This window comes from Erpetoichthys calabaricus, chromosome 12 (assembly GCF_900747795.2).
Source record: "Erpetoichthys calabaricus chromosome 12, fErpCal1.3, whole genome shotgun sequence".
NCBI lineage: Eukaryota > Metazoa > Chordata > Cladistia > Polypteriformes > Polypteridae > Erpetoichthys > Erpetoichthys calabaricus.
Genome location: NC_041405.2, coordinates 2,534,449 through 2,557,182, shown reverse-complemented (window position 1 = coordinate 2,557,182; position 22,734 = coordinate 2,534,449). Strand labels below are relative to the sequence as shown.

Sequence of the window (22,734 nt, the reverse complement as noted above, 5' to 3'; positions counted from 1 at the left end):
GTAGCTGCTTCATGGTCTTCTTTTCCCACCCACAGGTTCCCAAGGACAAAAATCCTGACCAGACCACAGCCCTAACCTGCCTAACCCTGTGTCTGATTCCACCCATTCAGACTCTCTGCAATAAATGACCGACCTAACAGGGAGCCATCATTTATTTATTCAGAACTTAACTGAACTCACAGGAGCATCCAAAGCTGTACTTGCCTATTACTTTTGTGTCACTGTCATTTGCATAAGGACAAAAATTTAGGCCTATTATACCGTAATGTGTGCTTTGAATGAATTATTCATTTCTTGTCCTTTGTAGCGGAACGTTCAGCTATTAAACAGAGAGTCCCCAGGCTCCCCAACTCTTCTTTATGTTTTTGTCTACATTTATTTCACACCACATTACAGCCTTACACTGTGCACCACACAGGAAGAAGTAACAGGTCTCTCATTACCATCCCTTTGTTTCCTTTCAACGTCATGAACAAAGCAGCCATCCCAGGGTGGCACCTCATCCTTTGGGTAGGTATACCACCAATCCTACACCTTACTTAAAATTCAAGAGTCCAGCACATGCTTTCTAACTGTTTCCCAATAAAAAGCGATTTTCACCATTGAGTGAGAGCCCCAAAGTTTCCTTCTCACTCCGTCACCTAACTCTGCGCTTTCTATTTCAGGGTGTCCTACTGGTTAGTGGATCTTTGCACCTTCACATTTCAAATATTGGCAAGCTAAAAAGTCCATGATGAATTACTGGGTACTGCCCACAAGACACACTCCCCCAAAAAGCAGTTTTCTAGCTCTTTCTATATTTAATCCCTACATTCTATTCTACCCTCTACAGCGCATTTTCAACCGGAGCCTGGAACAGGGGAGAGTCCCGAGGCTTTGGAAAACATCTTGCATCACCCCAGTCCCAAAGGTATCACGTCCTAGTGAGCTGAATGACTTCCGGCCTGTTGCTCTGACGTCACACGTGATGAAGACCATGGAGAGGCTGCTGCTTCACCACCTGAGGCCACAGGTTCAACACGCCCTCGACCCTCTGCAGTTTGCATATCAGGAGAAGGTGGGAGCGGACGATGCCATCATCTATATGCTACACCGATCCCTCTCTCACTTGGACAGAGGTAATGGTGCTGTAAGAAATATGTTTGTAGACTTCTCTAGCGCCTTCAACACAATCCAACCTCTGCTCCTTAGGGACAAGCTGACAGAGATGGGAGTAGATTCATACCTGGTGGCATGGATCATGGACCATCTTACAGACAGACCTCAGCATGTGCGTCTCGGGAACTGCACGTCTGACATTGTGGTCAGCAGCACAGGAGCGCCGCAGGGGACTGTACTTTCTCCAGTCCTGTTCAGCCTATATACATCGGACTTCCATTACAACTCGGAGTCCTGCCACCTGCAAAAGTTCGCTGACGACACTGCTATCATGGGCTGCATCAGGAATGGGCAGGAGGAGGAGTATAGGAACCTAATAAGTGACTTTGTTAAATGGTGTGACTCAAACCACCTACAACTGAACACCAGCAAAACCAAGGAGCTGGTGGTGGATTTTAGGAGGACCAGGCCCCTCATGGACCCCGTGATCATCAGAGGTGACTGTGTGCAGAGGGTGCAGACCTATAAATACCTGGGAGTGCAGCTGGATTATAAATTAGACTGGACTGCCAATACTGACGCTCTGTGTAAGAAAGGACAGAGCAGACTATACTTCCTTAGAAGGCTGGCGTCCTTCAACATCTGCAATAAGATGCTGCAGATGTTCTATCAGACGGTTGTGGCAAGCGCCCTCTTCTACGCGGTGGTGTGTTGGGGAGGCAGCATTAAGAGGAAAGACGCCTCACGCCTGGACAAACTGGTGAGGAAAGCAGGCTCTATTGCAGGCACGGGGCTGAACAGTTTGACATCCGTGGCAGAGCGACGGACGCTGAGCAGACTCCTGTCAGTCATGGAAAATCCACTGCATCCACTAAACAGTGTCATCTCCAGACAGAGGAGCAGCTTCAGCGACAGACTGCTGTCACCATCCTGCTCTACTGACAGACTGAGGAGATCGTTCCTCCACCACACTATGCAACTCTTCAATTCCACCCAGGGGGGTAAACATTAACATTATTCAAAGTTATTGTCTGTTTTTACCTGCAATATTATTACTGTATAATTTAATATTGTTTTTTTGTATCAGTATGCTGCTGCTGGAGTATGTGAATTTCCCCTTGGGATTAATAAAGTATCTATCTATCTATCTATCTATCTATCTATCTATCTATCTATCTATCTATCTATCTATCTATCTATCTATCTCCCTACATTCTATTCTATCAGTACCCTTTCAACCATTGATGAGCGGCAATGAACTTTAACACCCTGTTGTGACCGCACACTACCTCTGGCTGCTCTCCTCGTCTGACTTTTCTGTCCCAGGGGTGAGTGACCAGTACAGGTTTTCGCTTTATTATTTTACTCTACTGGTAGAATCTTATCTCTATATTTATACTCAGTAGAGAACTGTTAGTCAAGTTCTCCATGTAACCGTAGAGCTGAGCCCTCCATTGACACGTAAGATTTGCATAAACCATTGAAAGTTCTCACCTTGTCCTTCCCTCTGTCTGGACCTCTTTTCTCTCGTGTGAATTCTCAGGTGGCAGTGAAGATTTGTTGCTTGGCTAAACCTCCTTCCGCATTCTGTGCACTGGTATGGCTTCTCTCCAGTATGAATCCTCTGGTGGACCTTCAGGTTTACATAGCGACCAAAGGCCTTCCCGCAATCACTGCACTGGTACGGTTTTTCACCAGTGTGAGTCCTCTGGTGGCGTCGGAGGTCTATATTTTGGCTGAACGCCTTCCCGCACAGAGAACACTTGTATGGTTTTTCTCCCGTGTGAGTTCTCCGGTGTTGCCGAAGATTGGCGGTCTGGGTAAATGTCTTCCCACACTCAGTACACTGGTAGGGTTTTTCTCCCGTGTGAATCCTCTGGTGTTGTCTCAGACAGTTGGCCTGGCTGAAATGCTTTCCACAAACCCCACACTGGTATGGTTTCTCTCCCGTGTGGACTCGCTGATGAAGTTTCAACTGCGAGAGGTGCGGAAAGAGTTTTCCACATTCATTACACTGAAAAGCTTTATCTCCCGTATGGAGTCTTTGATGGTATCTAAGATTTGCAGCTACGACGAAAGTCTTCCCGCAATCATTACATCGATACGGCTTTTGGTCGTTGTGAATCCTCATGTGCTGTATTAGTTTATCATTCCGAGTGTAGGACTTTGAGCACACAGTACATGGGTACAGTTTTTCTCCCGTGTGAGATCCCTGATGTCGTTTAAGATCTATGAATTGGCTGTAAGCCTTTCCACATACATCACACCGGTACGGTTTTTCTCCAGTGTGAATCCTCTGGTGGGCCTTGCGTTTCGAAACTGTCTCGAAGGCCTTTCCACATTCAGCACACTGGTACGGTTTCTCTCCGGTGTGAATCCTCTGGTGAAACCTCAAGTTCACAAACTGACTGAAGGCCTTCCCACACTCGGTGCACTGGTACGGTTTTTCACCAGTGTGAGTCCTCTGGTGGCGTCTGAGGTCTATATTTTGGCTGAAGGACTTTCCACACAGAGGACACGAGTACGGTTTTTTCGCCCGTGTGAATTCTCTGGTGCCGCTGGAGGTTGGCTTTCTGGCTAAACGTTTTTTCGCAGTCACCACACTGGTACGGTTTTTCTTCTTTGTGAATTCTTTCGTGTTGTATCAGGTGGAAGTTCCGGCTGAAAGACTTTCCACATTCACGGCACTCGTATGTTTTTTCTCCAGAAGCAATTTTGTCACTCTCTTGTGAGCCGTCATCGGAGACAGGCGTCTCATCCAAATTTTCTTTGACTCCATCTTTGATTGCATTCTCACCTCCAGGTTCACAGTCCTGCTGAGGTGTGGGGGAGGATCCACAACCCACTAACATACCCCCACAATGGTTTTCTTTGAATTGTTGATCAGTCCCCCTATCTTCATTGGCATTGTCTATAAGAGGAGAAGAAATTTCCATTTCTGGTTCCTCCTCTTTAACGCTGACTTTTTCTTCCTTGACAGTGACTGCCTGATGGCCTGCTTGTTCATGATTCACACTGTTTGAGTCTGAAGATCTCAGTCCACTCCTCCTGCTCATTCCTTCAGGAAGCCCTGTGTGAAAAGACAACCGAGAAAGAAGTTAAAGACGCTTCTCATATTTATTATGACAGCTTTCTGAGAGGTGTTCGTCTAGAGTAGACAGTACATCGAATTCTTTGTTTGTAAAGCTATTATTCTGACTATAGCAGAAAAATGGCAACCTGGGGGCAGAATTGTAGTAGTAGTGGGACAGGAAAAAGTAACCACATCCAAAAACAAGTGGGGGTTTCAAAGGAGAAATCAAAATAAGTCAAAATTGCCAAACATTAAAATTAGAAAACAATTGCGAGAAATCTAAACAGCCACAATCTTGTACCATCACTAAACCAACATATCGCAAAAATTTGTTTAAAACTATCCAAAATTGGGATGGTAGCAGTAGCGTGAACCATCTTAAACATCAGCGGCACATTTCCAGCCCCAATGGGGTGTTGCTGCTAATAACAACATTGCTGCATCCACAAAAGGAACGCACAAAACAGCTGCAATTGCAAGAAAAAATAAATGTTGGTGGCAAAGGTGGGATTCAAGACAGGTAGTTTTGGACCTGGTTCAGGCCTGAATTCAAGGAAAGAAAGCAGAATACACCGGTGTATAAAGGTAAGGTTTGGGAAAACCTTTTACTCAGATTTCCCTCTTTCCCTTTCTGCTGCTAAATGGCTTGGGCAGCACCAATAAGTGACGGTCCTTCAATCCTATAATGCAATGTAAAGTAAAAAGACAGTCGAAGAGAGTTGTCTGAAGCAAAGATTGCAGTAAAACCAAGCTTGGAAATGAGGCTGGATGCTCTGCATCGCCATTTCCTAGTAAAGACAGTTTGGCATCATATACTAAACTGTGGTGTACAAAAAGTGTACAAAAAGTGTTAATAAGCATATGCAAAAGTTGGAATAAATTCATGGAAAAGGGCCATGAACAAGGTGCTCAGTGGTCACTGGACGGCACTTTTCAATGGGATAAATGGTGTTATTTACAGGAATGTCTTAACAAACACAATAAGGGGGTACTAATAAAGGAAACAGAAAATATGGAGCCTGGATCCAGAATAAAGGTGCTGGGAGAGTAAGATTCTCCTGTCCTCTAATGCAAAACGGACAATAACTGGCCCCGCCCCCCAGCCCCAACTCAGACTCCACCCCTGATCCTCCACAATCAAAAACTGACACAACAGAAATTCATCATTTGGAACCAAACTGAGCTTAAAGGCACATCAGAGCCACTTAAGAAAATATTTACGTCTCAAACTGGGGTTGTCAGAGTGGACACATGAATATTAGTATTGGAATAAAATTCAAAGCTATATTGAGAGAAAAAAAAAAACAGCAACATTTGATTGTAAATGAACTGCCCTTCATTCTACGTCGCACTAATCTCCGCATTGTATTACTTCAGAGATGCTACGCTGTGATACTTCTGTATTTTGCACGTGTTTTGCATATAATTTCGTGACCCTGTAGTTAGGATATAGCGGGTTGGATAATGGATGGATGGTTTGAATGGCCATTTATAAAATGGAGAGATTCTTCTACTGCACTGCTCTGCTTTTTGTTTAGTGGATGTACTAGAAACAGATTTTAAATAATTCTCTGGCACCCTAAAACTATCTTTTTGTTCCTGATCCTGTTCCATTTCAATTTTGAACCTGAGATCCCAGATTTCCCGTTGTTATATGTTAAAACTGTTAAGGATTCATCATTGCAAATAAACGAGGATTTCTTTTCTCATTGAGCGTCATGGGGAATAACTGTCATATTTTCCTTTTTTATTCTAATGCCTTTAAAATCAATAATTTTTGAAGAGCATCAGGAAAGCTACCTCAACCAACACGTTTTTGGGAGGCTGCTGGCTTAACACATAATTCCTAAAACAAAGGTAACATGAAAAATACGTTCTATGGTTACTTGTGTTATATTTTTGCTAAATCTGTAAAGGGGGAAAATAATTCCACATAGTTTAATTTCGTATATTATTCTTTGATTACCAGACTGGCACTCGGCACTAAAACCTTAAAAGGGCTCCTCTGCACAGTCGAACAACCTTCTATAAACATTTTTTTTTTTAAACTATAACTTCTGGCTCTTGTGGTTTGTTCTAAAATTTTGCTCTGAATGTTTTTTTTACTTAATAGCAGAATTTTTAAGTGGCTGTTAATGAAAGTGGAGGCCAAATAAAAAATATAATAAGGAGGGAGTATCTAAAGATCATTACAATGCAACATCAGTAACTCCATTTGTGAAACATGAATAAATGTCACCATTAGAGTTTCACGGTATACGAGGACTGGAAAAATATTGAAAATCAAAAAATTAGAAACGGTACGGCACCAGCATTTTGTTATTTTTGGTACCGGAAGTAAATGCAATATTGTGCTTAGAGCATTGCAATGGCGTTGTGCACCTGGGAGGTGGCTATGCAGTGTAATGTGGTGCGAACTGCAGCACACTTGGGAGTTCACAGGCCCCTCCATCTAACCCTAACCCTCCATTGTTTTAATGTGCTCACAACTCCCCCCCATCTCCCAAAATGGTTTCATACACCCATAACTTCATGGAGATGACCCCCGAATTACTTACAATGGTGCAATGGAATAGGGAGACTAGAGGAAGTTTGGAGTTATTCGATATTTGCATTGGAACTGATTTAGTACTGGTGTGGAGGTCCAAAAGCTGGTATCTAAACCAAACTTAAAATTTTAGTACTAATCCAACACTACTCATCATTCCTCAACTTATATGAAATAAATATGATGGGCACGGACTTCACGTCTTTTGTACTCAAGAACCAGACAAGCACACAGCAGAGTGGAGGGCTGGAGAAAGGGGGGCAGCATGTAACGAGGGTGTGTAATGCGTTTTAAGTTTAAAGGTTTCAGATATTCATTACAGACATGTGAAGTGTTCCTGTTCCTCTTTTCTCTTTAATCACTTCACTTTCCATGTTGTTATAACAATGTTTGTTATAATATTTAAGTTTAATGTCACTGTCTCTGTACACACTATTATGGATTCATTCATACAGGCAGACCAAGTAAGGTACGCAGGGGCTCAGCATTTAGAATTGCCGAGCCAAGCACAGGACTAGACAGCCAAGACAACTGGAGAATTGAATAGTCAGCCTAAAGACAGACTAGTATATTTCTGTCCTCTGTCAGCACAAAATCCTCTTTCCCTGTTGGGAGAATGAGAACTGCATGTAGGCATTGTGCTATTCCTGTATTTTTGAAGGTGGGTTTGAGTCCTTTCCTGTCCTTGTTTGGAGACCAGAAAGAGAGCCTGCACATGGAGCAACCAGTATATAAGGATGGGCCTATGGCCAATACACTTTGAAGCTAACAGGCGGAAGACTATGTCCTCCGTGCAGAAAATCCTTTCAGCGTGGCAACGAAAGATGGCAGACTGCGTAGAGCAAGACTCCCACATTCTTGATAGAGTCTGTCATAAGCTTCCCGTCTGTAATACCGCGTAAGCCGATATTAAACAGAGCTAAGTTATTCTTATACTTCTCATGTATCCTTGTGACCGCCATATTGCATGCTGGGGGAGGGGTTATAACACCTTTTTAATTTATAATTATTTAAATTCAGGTTAATTAAAACGCCGCAATTGAAAAGAACACATTTCCGGAGAGCTAATGCCTCTCAAGGAAACACACGTATAGAGAATCCCATTTTTGTAAAGGAGCGTCAGTGCACAAGTCGTAAGGGCTACATGTTTTAAAGATGCATCATTAACGAAAATTAAAAACAAAAATAAAGAAATATAAAAAGGCAAAATAAATACAAATGTACACACGGGGGGGCGGCACGGTGGCGCAGTGGGTAGCGCTGCTGCCTCGCAGTTGGGAGATCTGGGGACCTGGGTTCAATTCCCGGGTCCTCCCTGTGTGGAGTTTGCATGTTCTCCCCGTGTCTGTGTGGGTTTCCTCCCGCAGTCCAAAGACATGCAGGTTAGGTGAATTGGCGATCCTAAATTGTCCCTAGTGTGTGCTTGGTGTGTGTTTGTGTGTGTCCTGCGGTGGGTTGGCACCCTGCCCAGGATTGTTTCCTGCCTTGTGCCCTGTGTTGGCTGGGACTGGCTCCAGCAGACCCCCGTGACCCTGTTCGGATTCAGCGGGTTGGGAAATGGATGGATGGATGGATGTACACACGGGGGCATTTTGAACTTTTCACATATTTGAATATCTCCTTACTGTATTTTTAATGGGAGTGCCAGAACCCTAATTTTGTATAATAGGACGGCTCTACCTCAAACACACTACATTTTTTTTAATCCTCCAGATGTTGAAAATGAGAGGCCCTACACCTAACAACAGATTTCACTGATTTTGTTTGTCTCTGCTCTGTCTTTAGTTATTTAGGTATTCACACTAAAATATTACGTACAAAAAAAACAAGTGCAAATTAACAAACTCTCAAACTCACACAAGTCGGTGAGATCGGACACTCTGTACTGGTTTTTGTTTATGAGAAATTCTGCATGAAACCGCGATTCCTTTATCATCGTGTTCACTTAAGTTCTTCTGTTTATCTTGGGTTAGCTATTGTCCTTTCACGTGTCATCTTAAAGTTAAAAGCGTCCGATCATAGAGGATCTGGGGTCGTTAATATTTGTCGTTTAATGTTTATGATGTGAAACCAGGATTCCTCTGAGTAGCTTGTGAGTAAACCGGGGAGGATAAAAATGAAGTCACTTTCTACCTCACACTAAAGGGCTTAAACAAAACCTCAATGGTTGCCTACAGAGTGGTCTTTCTGCACTTATACGGAGACAGAATCTGAGAGGTCCTCTGCTCCTTCTCGCCACTCATCCTCAGACCTGAGTCGTCATGTGGAGATGCCACCTGTACATGGTACCAAATCTCACTCCAGACTGTGTAGTTCCTGGCTGGTAGAACAAGCTGCCCTCCTCCATTAAAATGTCTGACATTTGAAGACTCGCTTATTTGGTGAATTTGATATTGGCAGATATGTTTGGCAAATATGAGACTTGTAACTCACTTATCTTTTGTTCTGTTGATTCTGTTGATCAAATTATTACCTTTTCCCCCCGAACAGTGCCCAGGTTGAGGTTACTCAATTATTTTGGCCTCTTTGGTAAGTCATTTTAGATAAAAGCGTCTGCTATTTAAATAAACCTAAACGGTAATCTGGGAAAGATGACCACTTATGACCCGCTTGCAATCGGCACACCTTTTGAGATTGTCTGAAAAGTTGAATTTGCCCTGTAAGGTTTGTCTAGGATTAATTATTCATTTCTTGTCCTAGAACTGGGTCCTCCATTAAACCCTTTTGGTTTCCATAATCCGGTTAAAGTTCTTACCTTGTCCTTCCCTCCGCCTAGACCTCTTTTCTCTTGTGTGAATTCTCCGGTGGCAATGGAGATTTGTTGCTTGGCTGAACATCCTTCCACATTCATTGCACTGGTACGGTTTTTCTCCTGTGTGAATCCTCTGGTGTTGCCGTAGATTGGCAGTCTGGCTAAAGGCCTTCCCACATTCAGTACATCGATATGGTTTCTCTCCAGTGTGAACCCTCTGGTGCTGTCTTAGCCCGTTAGCCTGGCTGAACGTCTTTCCACAAACTGCACACTGGTATGGTTTTTCTCCCGTGTGGACTCGCTGGTGAAGTTTCAGTTGTGACAGGTGGGGGAAGAGTTTGCCACATTCGTTACACTGATACGCTTTGTCTCCTGTGTGAAGCCTTTGATGGTATTTAAGGTTTGCAGCTACGACGAAAGTCTTTCCACATTCGGTGCATTGATACGGTTTTTCTCCAGAGTGAATTCTCATGTGTTGTATTAGCTTATCATTTCGACTATACGACTTTGGGCACTCTGTACACGGGTACAGTTTTTCTCCTGTGTGAGATCCCTGGTGTCGTTTAAGATCTATGAACTGGCCATACGCCTTTCCACATACCTCACACCGGAAAGGTTTTTCTCCAGTGTGAATTCTCTGGTGAACTCTGAGGTTTGCAGCCTGTCTGAAAGTCTTTCCACATTCGTCACATCGGTACATTTTGTCTCCTGTAGGGTCATTCTGATGCATTTCAGTCTGGTCCGAGCTTTCAAGAAGAGTTTGCACCTCAGCGACACCAGGGTCTGGATTAAACTCTTCCAGTCTCTCCTCATTCGTCTCATTGTGTTCAAACTCGTACTCCTGTCGAGATGTGCTTGGATTGTCCTTCAAAGGCCACCCGTGATGGCTTTTCTCAACTTTGCTGTCACCGACCACATCTCTGTCTTCACTCTCCACACAAAGCATCTGGCTTTTATTAAAAGCGGAAAGTTCGACTTCCAAGGCCTCCTCTTTGACACAGAACACCTCCTCTTCGTCCTGACCGGGGATGGATTCCTGAATTACACAATCATCGGAAACTCCAGCAAAGCCCCCTTGAATATCTTCTTGCTTAATTTCAGCAGAAATCTGCACAGCACCTCCCCGATCATCGTTCATATAGCCGGCATTGGTGGCTTGCTGCCCATTTTCATCACATGGCTCCAAACTGCCTAGGCCAGGGTGAACTATTTCTTCTGGACCTTTAGAAGGGGCTGTAGAAAAAGCAAGCACAAGGATCATCACACATGTGCATAGTTAAAAATACCACCTAAGAGACAATGAATTTATGAAAGAGCTTCAGATATTAATTTGAATCTAAACATATCGCACATGCTACTGCTCCACACGTGTCCATGAACTGTAAACGTTCCAATGCTCTGCCATCAAGTGGAACTCCATTTTCATGCTTGCCATATGTTGAATCATAACTATATACCGTTCATCCTCAACTTTTGCAGGAGTAACATTCCTAGGAAACGATGCGATGTGGAAGGCATGAATGTTAATGCGCTGAACCTATGGGAAATATGGAGTTAGGTTCTCATGACCACCAAAAACTCTAATCTTTCATTAGAGATTGCTCAAAATCCACTTTTCTACATAGAATTCTTTAAAACAAAACACTATTTTTGATAATATGCAGTTTTCATAACACAGTAACCCTGAAATAACCCATAAAATGCAGTACAGAAAAAAAAAATTCTCACTAGTCATTTATTAGAATTCTGTGATCTTTTGCGGCAACATCTCAATATAAAAATTACTTCTGCCAGGGGACGCTGAGACTGGCGAGGTCTCACAAGCACCTCCGATGCTCTGCCCTTCACGCCTTATGGATGACGTCGGAGATTGTGAAGGAATAACCTGTCAGCAATGTATGCGTACTGCACTGCGTGACATCCTTCAATGTGTTGGCATATGGAAGGAAGCATAGCGGAGGCGAGTTGACGTTTAACCTCAAGGCTGCGATCGATGATTTGTTAACAGCAAATTCACATCGGACAGCGTGGAACAAAATTTATCTGACACCTTTATTTTCTCTCTAAGCCGCATCATTGACTTTGACTGCTTGGGCTTAAAGTCTGAAGGACTTGCACTTCACTCCGGGGGCGTAACTGTAGCACAAAGCTTGATATTTTAAAGCAAAACAATGAAAACAACTCAACAAATGCAAAAGGAGCTCTTTACTCTACAATGTTAGGGTAACAAGACCGGTGAAGCTGCTAGTAGGAGATTAGCCGCTCCCCAAACTTGCACCTTTCATTTATTTCTCTACTAAGAATAGCCATGTTTGTGAGGGTCCCAACTCAAAAAGTAAAAAAAGAGATTACAAAGAAAATCATCTGAATGTTTTAATGTCACAAATGTTAAATGAGTGAATGTTGAGGATTGACTGCAGTCAATGGCACAGTGGCATACTAAAGTAGGAGCCCCCTTGCTTAAAATGTCTCTTACTGTGAATAGTTAAGTAAGCAGAAGATGAACTGATCACCAAAAGGCATCACATTAAAGATGACACGTTTCATTTCAGCATTCTATACAAGATTAGTGAATTGTTTTTGTTTTGTACAATTGTACAGTGAAAAAAGGAAAGGAGAACCATGAAAAAAAAAAGTCAGGCACCCCAAGACATTTGAGGTCTCAGATTACATTTCCCAAGGTGGTCTCAGACCTTAATTAGCTCGTTAGGGTTATCTATGGCTTGTTCACAGTCATCGTTAGAAAACCCCCAGTGATGCAAATGGCAAAGCTTTACAAATTCTCAGACTCCTCGCAGCTCGTCCCAACAAGCAGCAGCCATGGGCTCCTCTAAGCAGCTGCTCAACTTACACTCTGAAAAATAAAAGAATCGAGGCTCACAAAGCAGAGGAAGGCGACAAGATGACGTGTTCTGTTCTGTGTATTGTGTTGTATTGACCCCCACCCTACCTGGAAAGGGGTCTCTCTTTGAACTGCCTTTCCCGATGTGTCTTCCATTTTTTTCCCTACAAAATTTTTTTTGGGAGTTTTTTCTTGTCTTCCTAGGGTGGGGTTGGCTGTCAAGAGGCAGGGCCTGTTAAAGCCCATTGCGGCATTTCTTGTGTGATTTTGGGCTATGCAAATGTAAATTGTATTGTATTGTATTTTCAGGTCGCTGTTTCTTCAGTTCATAATGTTAAGAAGAAATGGCAGTTAACATTCTCACTGGAGCGGTTCGCAGCTGTTGTGATGTGAGATTTTACATATATCTTGATGAATATTTTGTATGTCTTTATTTGTAATTTAGGCAAAGAAATGTAATTTAGTGTTTACCCCATAGGAATGGGTCTGTTTGAATTTTACGACAGGATTTGGGGGATGTGCCTTAAACCAGTTTGCCGAGTGTTTCTTTGCTAAAGTCATTTCTATCACATGCCACCAACCCCCCCCCCGTCCCCCCCCCCGTGCAAGTAAGCTGAGGTGTACTTTAACATATGGTTTGGGGTCAGGTGTTAAGATGTTCTATTCCCTCATTGGTCTGAAGTATGGCTGTTTGGAATTGGGTTGTCTCAGAGGCCTTTAAGTACCATGATGTCCTATTGGCTCTTGGGGTTGGACAGAACATCTATAAATGTATGTGTTTAACCTCACAATCTCTCACTTACCAACCAACATATGATGAAGAAGTATCTCTCTCTTGCTAACCTGTGATGATGAAGACAACACAATGAAGAGCACAGCTCAGCAACCATTTTGAACAGACATGTGGCTGAAAGCTGAGCACCAATGATGCCTTAACTAGAGACATTTAAGTAACTACAAGTCTGTGTGCCGCCTGAACTACATATCACCATTTAATCAGGTTGTATGGTTGCCAATATTCAAATATACTTTGCATTTTGTTATTATTTATGAATATTATCAATAATACAGTTAAACTGTAACTTAACGTCTTCTTGTCTTTTTACTACATCTAATTGCCTGAGGTTATAGATATACAAGGGAAGGTGGAGATAAGTTATATACTATAATACCTTATAAACAGTGGTAAGTCTGTGAGATTAGGCATTCTAAGGCTACATATTAATAATACAATAAGGGAAAGTAGAGCAATATATTACTCTACCAAGACAAAACAGCAGCCAAGTGCGAAGTGGCTCTAAATCTAGAACCTCTAAATCCAAGGCCATGGTTCTCAGCCGGAAAAGGGTGGAGTGCCCTCTCTGGGTTGGGAGCACATTGGGAGTTCAAGTATCTCGGGGTCTTGTTTACAAGTGAGGGAAGAATGGAGCGGGAGGTCGATGGATGGATCGGAGCGGCCTCCACAGTAAAGCGGGGTCTGCAACGGTCCGTCGTGGTGAAGAGAGAGCTGAGCCAAAAGGCGAGGCTGTCGATTTACCAGTCGATCTACGTTCCTACCCTCACCTATGGCCATGAGCTTTGGGTAGTGACCAAAAGAGCAAGATCGCGGAAACAAGTGGCCGAAATGAGTTTTCTCTGCAGGGTGGATGGACTTTCCCTTAGAGGTAGGGTGAGGAGTTCAGTTATCCGAGAGAGACTCAGGGTAGAGTCGCTGCTTCTCCGCATTAAGAGGAGTCCGTTGAGGTGGTTCGGGCATCTGGTCAGGATGCCCCCTGGACGCCTCCCTAAGGGGGTGTTCCGGGCATGTCGCACTGGGAGAAGGCCGTGGGGCAGACCCAGGACACGCTGGAAGGATTATATCTCCCGGCTGCCCTGGGAATGCCTCGGGGTCCCCACAGACGAGCTGGAGGAGGTGGCTGGGGAGAGGGAGGTCTGGGCTTCCCTGCTTAGGCTACTGCCCCCATGACCCGACCTCAGATAAGCGGTGGACAATGGATGGATGGATAGCAGTTAACAGGAATGGTGTAAATCAAGTTGAGGTCTGAAAGACCAAGAAAACCTTCTGACAAAACTGGTCATTGGATTGCTAGAAAGGCAAATACAAAACCCTTGTTTGACTGCAAAAGACCATCAGGAGGATTCAGCCAACTCTGGAGTGGTGGTCTACTATTCTACTGTGCAGCGACACCTGAACAAATTGGAACCTTCATGGTAGAGCTGGCAGAAGAAAACCTTTTCCAGCATCCTAGCCACAAAATTCACTGCCTGAAGTTTGCGAATGAGCATCTCGACAAGCCTGATGCATTTTGGAAACAAGTCCTATTGACTGATGAAGTCAAAATTGAACCTTTTGGCCACAATGTTCAAAGGTATATTTGGAAAAAAAGGGGGGCTGAAGTCCAGGAAAAGACCCTGTCTCCAACTATTAAACATGGCGGTGGATCGATCAGGTTTTGGGCTTGTGCTGCTGCCAGTGGCACAGGGTACACGTCATTGGTAGAGGGGAGAGAATGGATTCAAATAAATACCAGCAAGTTCTGGAAGCAAACCTCACACCATCTGTACAAACGTTAAAGTTAAGAGGATGGGCTCTACAACAAGGTAATGACCCAAAACACACCTCCAGATCTACAATGGAATAACTCAAGTGGCCCCAAATGTCCCCCAAAATAAAGATCATTGAAAATATTTGGAGAGATCTCCACCGACGGAGACGGCCCAAGAATCTTGTAGAATTAGAAGCCCTTTGCAAGAACAAATGGGCGAAAAGACCCCAAGTAAGAACTGAAAGACTGTTAGCAGGTTACAAAAAGTGGGTTACCAGCTGTGATACTTGCCAAAGGGGGTCTTACTAAGTACTGACCGTGTTGGGGTCACAGACTTCTGCTTCAGGCCCTTTTCATTTTTTTTTTGGTATTCTGTACTTGTGAATGATGGAAACCAAAATGTAATCCTGCTCAAAACGTTAAAAGAAATGTGTCATCTTTAACTTGATGCCTTTTGGTCATCGGTTCATCTTCTGTTCACTTAACTATTCAGAGTAACAGACATTTTAAGCAAGGGGGCCCAAACTTTTACATGCCACCATGGGCTCATTTTCACAGCCAGCTGAATCATATTGTCCTGGTGGTATTACATGCACCGTTCAAACCTGAGCGAGTAAATACCAATCACATTTATTTCAAAAGCTTGTACGCCTTCTTCAGTTGTGCTTTTGCATCTTCGAGTCTGCCATGGAACGGTGAATCCAATCAGATGTTTGCAAGATAAACACCTGATGAATCAAAAAAATGATCAGGAGTCTCTTTGAAAAGCTTGCAGGTGGTCTGCTGAGGCACATCCTGGTCTACTGTGCCCCTCCAACCGGTCCACAGTGACGACACCATTTCCACAGCGGGGTCTGCTATGCTGTGTGTCCCCATCTACCACAGATTCAGCATGTAGGATGCCATTGGCCATCCTGACTTAGTCATGTAGACCCAGATATATCTACATCTGGAGACAACCAGGATTGAATTTGGCTTAAAACAATCTCTATTTGAAATTTCTAAACCAATCCAACCCCTCATTAAGGCGAATCTCCGAGTAGAAATGGGGTATTTAAACTGCCAGGAATGAGGGTGCACTTGTTAACCTGGAGTCTCATTTACAAAACTCTCCATGGATTTGAGCATAAAAATATGTGCATGCCAAAAAAACAGAAAAATATTAAAACCAAATGTGCATTCCTACAACTGACGGACATGTTTCTTCAGAAAGTGGCCTCATTTTTGAACCCAGGACTGAATTTCAGGAATGCAAGCATCTTGCAACCCAAGTGAGCAGAATATCAATGGAATTACAAAGGTTTCTCTAATAACCAATTAGCATTTATACAAGACTTGTCAGGGATTTGCTATGGGAGTTGACAATTAGGACACTGAAGGAATGGCTGCTGAAAATGGGGTTTGCAGTCGTATGTAAATAACAAATTAAAAATCAGTCACTTCAAACAGTAATAGTCATTAGAAACATTAGTAATACATTGGCTGTATTTCATAATCAATGTAATAATAACCTGATTAAAAAAAGTATCCGTTTCTATCAAAAGTATGTAAATGTCTATGACAGTCCATACTTTAGACTGGTAGTGCGGTTGTCATTAAAACACACAGAGTATCGTAATAACTTTATATAAAAAGCTGAATACATCTTAACTAAGGTACACTGGGCATATTCTGCTCAGAGAATAAAAATCCTGGATTCCAAGAAAACAGTATTTTTTGATAAAGCCAAATAATCAGTTATTGTCTTCATAAGATTTACTTCTCAACATTTTGAAATCACTTCAGTAATTTTATCCGACGCATGCAGACTCACCTGTACATGAGGCCACCCCAATGTGATATACCATTTCTACTGTTTGATTCTAGCTATGCAAGATGTCAAGCATTTGGGGGGTTTTCACCTACTTTTCACCAGAAAACATTTGTTTTGGGTCATTTTGAACCATATTTTATTTAGGAAATTATACCCCTACTAGACAAAGAGCCTGTTTCGACAACGTAAGATGAAACGGGCACGAGTTTGTGTCAGCAGTGTATGAAGAACAAATGATAAGCAACGAAGAAGTTGTTTTGTAATGATTGTAGTCCGCTTTACTCATTACTGTACAGGCTTGTACTGTTAGTTGATGAATTTTCCAGGCCTATAGTATAATATTGAATGATGAATGTTCCAGTACAATATGGAATACTAATAAGTATAAGCACCACAAATCTGATATAGGTGTATTGAATGAATGCATAATTGAATCAGAATGCGTAATTAGGCCTCGAGCTGTAGTCGAAATCGCCTTTCAGGCCTCCAGAGCTTTAATCGAAGTCGCCTTTCTCTTTGAATTTTTGCGGCTGTAAATCTGCCTCCTGCCGCGATGTTGGGGTTGGATGTCGGTCTCATAAGGTTTTTCGGGCAACTGCGCAGAAGGCGACTGCGCATTCGGCTTCGGACGGACGTGAGTGAGTGAGTGAGAAGGCAGGCGAATTATGTATTAAGATGATAAGAAATAAACCAATAAGAACTGAAGATGTGCAGATCCCCAAATGGGATACAACGGGTCAAAATTACTCCTTCCCACAAAACTTTAAAAATATGGAGATCAACAATAAAGGCATGTGGAGGGGCACTTTATTCGATTTCAAGGTTGCTGATAACAACTATAATCCTATTTATGATACTGGATTCTTTAGCTGTGGTCCAAGCCCTCTAAGAGACACTCCTAGAAGGTGAAAAATGACATATTTTAAATATAAACACGTGGGGTATTGTTTTCCACTATTTCAAGGTCAGTGATTATAAAAGTTATTTATTTGATCTAGGGATCTAGTGAAGAATGGCATATTTCTATTTCAATCGACAACATTTAGCCTTTGATACATCAAAACTGAAGCACATATTTTAATATTTCAAACATTTCACGCAATTTTTCTTGTTTGTATGTACTTCTACCTCAGGGATTAAATCGAAACATTTCTTATAAACATCCCGGATTAAGGCGATTTACGCCAAATCAGACTTTTGTGTGAATGTTACTAGTATATTATTTTATTAATAAAGTATCTATCTATCTATCTATCTATCTATTACACTTACATCATATTTTCCTTGACGGCATCTCATTTAAGAATGTCATATACTGACAGAAGAACACAAACCGATTACGAATACCACTCATCGCTCTTTAAAAGCGTAACTTTCGACCTAAATTTTACGAAGATCGCCGTACAGTTTTCCAATTCTGAGCGCTCCGTTAAAAGTAAAACAACATATAATAAATAACACCGGAAACCTCCTAAAGCGGACTTACCGCCCGAGTCAACGCAAACCGTTGTGAGCGCACATTACCAACGACACAGAGCATGCGCTAAATTAAAGGGCGAAACGGCGCGCAAAGGTGCGCCAGCGCGAAGGGAGCAGAAACAATCATGCCCTAATGCGCCTGCGCCAAATCAAAAAGGGTCACTGAATGCCGCGGGACACCGACATCTTCGTATCTGCCCCTCCAATCCCCCCCGCCCCTCAATGGTCGCGGTCACTCCGGGCACAAAGTGTATGCGCACCTTGAGCTCTGCTTCTGCTTCTCCTGCTCCTCTCGTTCATCTCTGCATGAAGTGGCCCGAGGCCTCTGATCTCACTCCGTCGGGATTGATTAAACTTTGGGCCACAGTCTGCTCAGTTCGACTTCCATTCCGCCACCCACTTCCGAACCCCCTTCGGTTTCTTATCCAGTGTCTGCCAACGGGTGGCTGCTGACGATCGACTGACGATCTCTTTTATATACACCTCACGTTCTCGTCCTCATGTGCGTTTCCAGCTTCGGCTCCTCTGTTTGATGGTCGAGCTGACGCAGGACGCCCCGAGAGGTCGCTTTCGCGGTCGACTCGACGACGCAGGAGGCGAGCTGCTTATTGCCAGACAGTGTTGATGTTTTTCGTACTCCTGGTAAAGTGAAGATCAGAAATTTTCTACTTCTTATTGCAAAGTATATAGGGAATCGGGTTTTATCTCCCTCACCATAGAAACGGAGCAACTAAAAGGAAAACCGCACACCGGTCGGAGGTATAATAAGCTGGCAGAGACTGGCAACTGCGCATGTGTGCTTCAAGTAGTCAACGAATGCGCACTGTTGTTTCTGGAGAGAGTGGCTGAACAGTTTAGATGGTACGCTGCTGCCACCTACTGAAAAATAAACATTATAGGAGGTATTGGGCAAAGCACCAAAAGTCTCAAAACATTCTGTGTTCCTGGGGTCGTAATTGTCAACCGTACAGTGAAATTCAGTTCAGTCAAAACGTAACACATAGTCATTCACCGGCACCTAGTGAGTCCTTACAGGGAGACAAGGTGGTGCAGTGGTAGAAGACCAGGGTTCACATCCCCTCTCCTCCGGGAATGGAGTTTGCATGTGTTCTCCTCTTGTTATGGTGGATTTCCCACAGTCTAAAGACATGCAAGTTAGGTGGATTGGTGATTCTCTATCGGCCTCGGTTTTATGTGTGTGTTGTCCATGTGATGGACTAGCACCCTGTCCAGGGATTCTTCCTGCCTTGGCCTGATACTTGCTAGCATAGGCCCCTGCTTTCCAGCTCAGGATGAAGCAGATTTAGAAGATGGGTGGATTCAGTTCAGTTAGTGAAACATTCAGACCTCCAGTCACATGCATTTTACCATCTTTATCATTCTTGCATTCTGTATCCTGCATTTGATGCTCATCACATGGTGCTACTCTTTTTCTACCGTCTTCTTCTTATGGTGTTCTTAATCATGTCATTACCCTCTGCAATCTGCTTGACTTTCATCAGATGTTACAATGGTCCTTTTTGTTTATCTCTTCACTATATCCCATCATTTACCAATCACTTTACTGTAAGAAATCCACAATCAGGGGTCAGTTTGTCAAGGTTTCTTCTTCTTCTTCTTCTTCTTCTTGTGTTCTGGATTAAGTCATTGCCCTCTGAGATTCGGTTGACACTTGGCAGATGTTGCTGGTCTTCTTTTTCTTCCCACCATATCACTTTGTTTGTCAGTCACTTTTCAGTAAGAAACGCATGAGTGAAAGTCATTTTACTAAGTATTCTGTTGCCTGAAATTTTTGGAATTTCCAGAGTATATCATGTCATAAGCTTTCAATCAAGGCCAAAATCAAAGTTCTAGTCTCAGTAGTTACATACAGACCTCCTGGATGAATGCAATTCTCCATCATTGTTGTTCTTGCATTCTGTACCTTGCACATGATGTTCAGCAGATAGTATGACTCTTCTTCTTCTTCTTTTTCTTCTTCCTATTAATGATGTTTATCATTATGTCATTGACATCTTCAATTTATTAGATGCTAAGCAGATATTGCTGGTCTTCTTTTTCTTTGTGCCATAGATGCAGCAGCCCAAGGGGGTTACCTGCATAGGATGACGAGAACGATAGATAGATAGATAGATAGATAGATAGATAGATAGATAGATAGATAGATAGATAGATAGATAGATAGATAGATAGATAGATAGATAGATACTTTATTAATCCCAAGGGGAAATTCCCATACTCCAGCAGCAGCATATTGATAAAAACAATATTAAATTAAAGAGTGATAACAATGCAGATACAACAGACAATAACTTTGAATAATGTTAATGTTTACAAATGGGGTGGGTTTGAAGAGTCGCATAGTTTGGGGGAGGAACGATCTCCTCAGTCTGTCAGTGGAGCAGGACGGTGACAGCAGTCTGTCGCTGAAGCTGCTCCTCTGTCTGGAGATGATCCTGTTCAGTGGATTCTCCATGATTGACAGGAGTCTGCTCAGCGCCCGTCGCTCCGCCACAGATGTTAAACTGTCCAGCTTCGTACCTACAATACAGCCTGCCTTCCTCACCAATTTGTCCAGGCGTGAGGCGTCTCTCTTCTTAATGCTGCCTCCCCAGCACATTGACTGTTATTGACTGATCCTGGGGAATTGTTAGATGTTTGTAAAAGTGTGCAAGATTAAAAATGAATAAAAACATTTCAGCATATTTTATGGGCAACGTGTCCTTGGAGATTTTTGTTTTTCCAAATTTGGAAGTGTTTTCCTCCTCACTACTCTGAAGGACACGGGAAGCTGAAAGTAGGCTGCTATTTCTAGACAGCCTGTGCCTCCCTGTAATGCTGCTGGAAAGCTGAGCTTTTACAGTCCACTCTATTTGACTCGTAACGTTTAATTTGTGTGTTTTTATTTCTGTCTGTTTTTATGTTAGATTAGTTTAGACAATGACTCGTAAGTTGTGTGCTCAGAGCTCATGTTCTGGAACTGAAATGGCAGGCGGGTACAAATGACCTCATTAGCTCATTAATATTCATGAGGTTAGACTCCAAACTTGTTACATTTTGGAAGTAGATAACATTCTGGGGTGTATGTAAAATAGACATAGATAGGAATTCTAGGAAAATAAGTATATTGTGTTAAAGAGTGTCACTGTTTATTAGAATGTATATATGCAAGCTTAGATAAAGTGACCTGTGTGTGTAGCTTGTACAAATATGTAAAATGGAAGACTGGGACTTTAAGATGAACATGTGCCAGGTGTAGCCAAAAGTAACTTAATCAACTATCAACCAGATCATGGGAGCTTATCAGTTGTCCCAAATGTTGACTGATGCAATATCTCACATAAGGCAGGACTTTATTGTGAAAAGGGGTAGGCAGCGAGACTCTAGAAATTCAAAAGCCACAGCCAGACAGACACCATGACTTGCCAAGACTAGGAGGTCAGACCGGCCCTCCGCTCCCAAGCCTGGTTTAAGAAAACAAAGACCACAACAATCGAAGGCCACAGCCACCTGAGAAGATGCCTGCTCTGTGACCCTGATCTGAACTGTTCAGGTTGTATGATTTTATATCTCACATTTACGCCTGGTTTCTCCTTCAAATACACATCATTAATGATGGCAGAAGCTTTGAGTATTGCTTTGCTGAGGTTGTCGTGTTGTTACCAGACATTTAGCAATGACTGATGATTGTTAATGAAACAAACTGTCCATTTAGAGGTGGTGATCAGCCCTTGGATTCTATTAGACCGTGTAGCCCTTTCAAAGGCAGTCATCGGGATATGAAAGCCCGACAGGAGTAGCCGTTCCTGGCTTCTGGTAGCCCTTTCAGTTGAAACGATCTAAAGATGGATAGACATGTAGGTGAACCCCGTTGAGCAACCCCTGGTAAGGTGCTGAGGATGAGGTAGCAGGTCTCGGCCAGTGCTGAGATATTCTTGAGCTCCTCTGTGCCGAGTGAATGTTGGTTTTCTAGGACGTGTGTGTGAATCAAAGCTAACAGTTTAGGCATTTCCAGTATTAACTTGTCCCCAATACTAAAAGAACCTTAGAGGTTACAGTGCCTTTCCTGGACACTTTTACACCACTGAGCGCTCTGAAGAACATGGGGAGCTATTTTCAAACTGCCTGCCTCCCCTCATTTACTGTCTGGACACACAGCTTTATCGCGTTCCGTGTCCATGAAACATCAGTTTGTCATTCCATGAAGATGAGTTTCAAGGTTCACTGACTAGATGTGTATGAGAATGATCAGATGATAATAATAATAATAACAATTCTTTGCATTTATATAGCTCTTTTCTCACTACTCAAAGTGCTTAGCCAATTGCAGGTTAAGGGCCTTGCTCAAGGGCCCAACAGAGCAGAGTCCCTATTGGCATCTTATGGGATTTGAACCGGCAATGCAGATCCCTAGCTTCAGAGCCACCAGTGATTCATACACCTTGTGATATGGACACTGTATAGCGCCCGACCCAGCACAGACTGACACAGAGGCACGTGTAAAATCCAACAAAACTTTATTTTCTTCAGCTGGAGGGCACATCTTCCCTGTGAACCCCCCAGCCACAACACACTGCAAGCAA

At 42.9% G+C, this 22,734-nt stretch overlaps 1 protein-coding gene across 1 annotated transcript in view; it reads right to left on the bottom strand.

The window, feature by feature from the left end:
* LOC114661677 (uncharacterized) overlaps nucleotides 1-22,734 on the bottom strand; it is an 80,362-nt gene that overhangs the window by 10,180 nt on the left and 47,448 nt on the right. Inside the window, 3 exon segments of the mRNA XM_051935170.1 lie at nucleotides 2,593-3,628; nucleotides 3,630-4,168; nucleotides 9,475-10,176. Of these exon segments, the coding sequence (XP_051791130.1) occupies nucleotides 2,593-3,628; nucleotides 3,630-4,168; nucleotides 9,475-10,176 (2,277 nt within the window).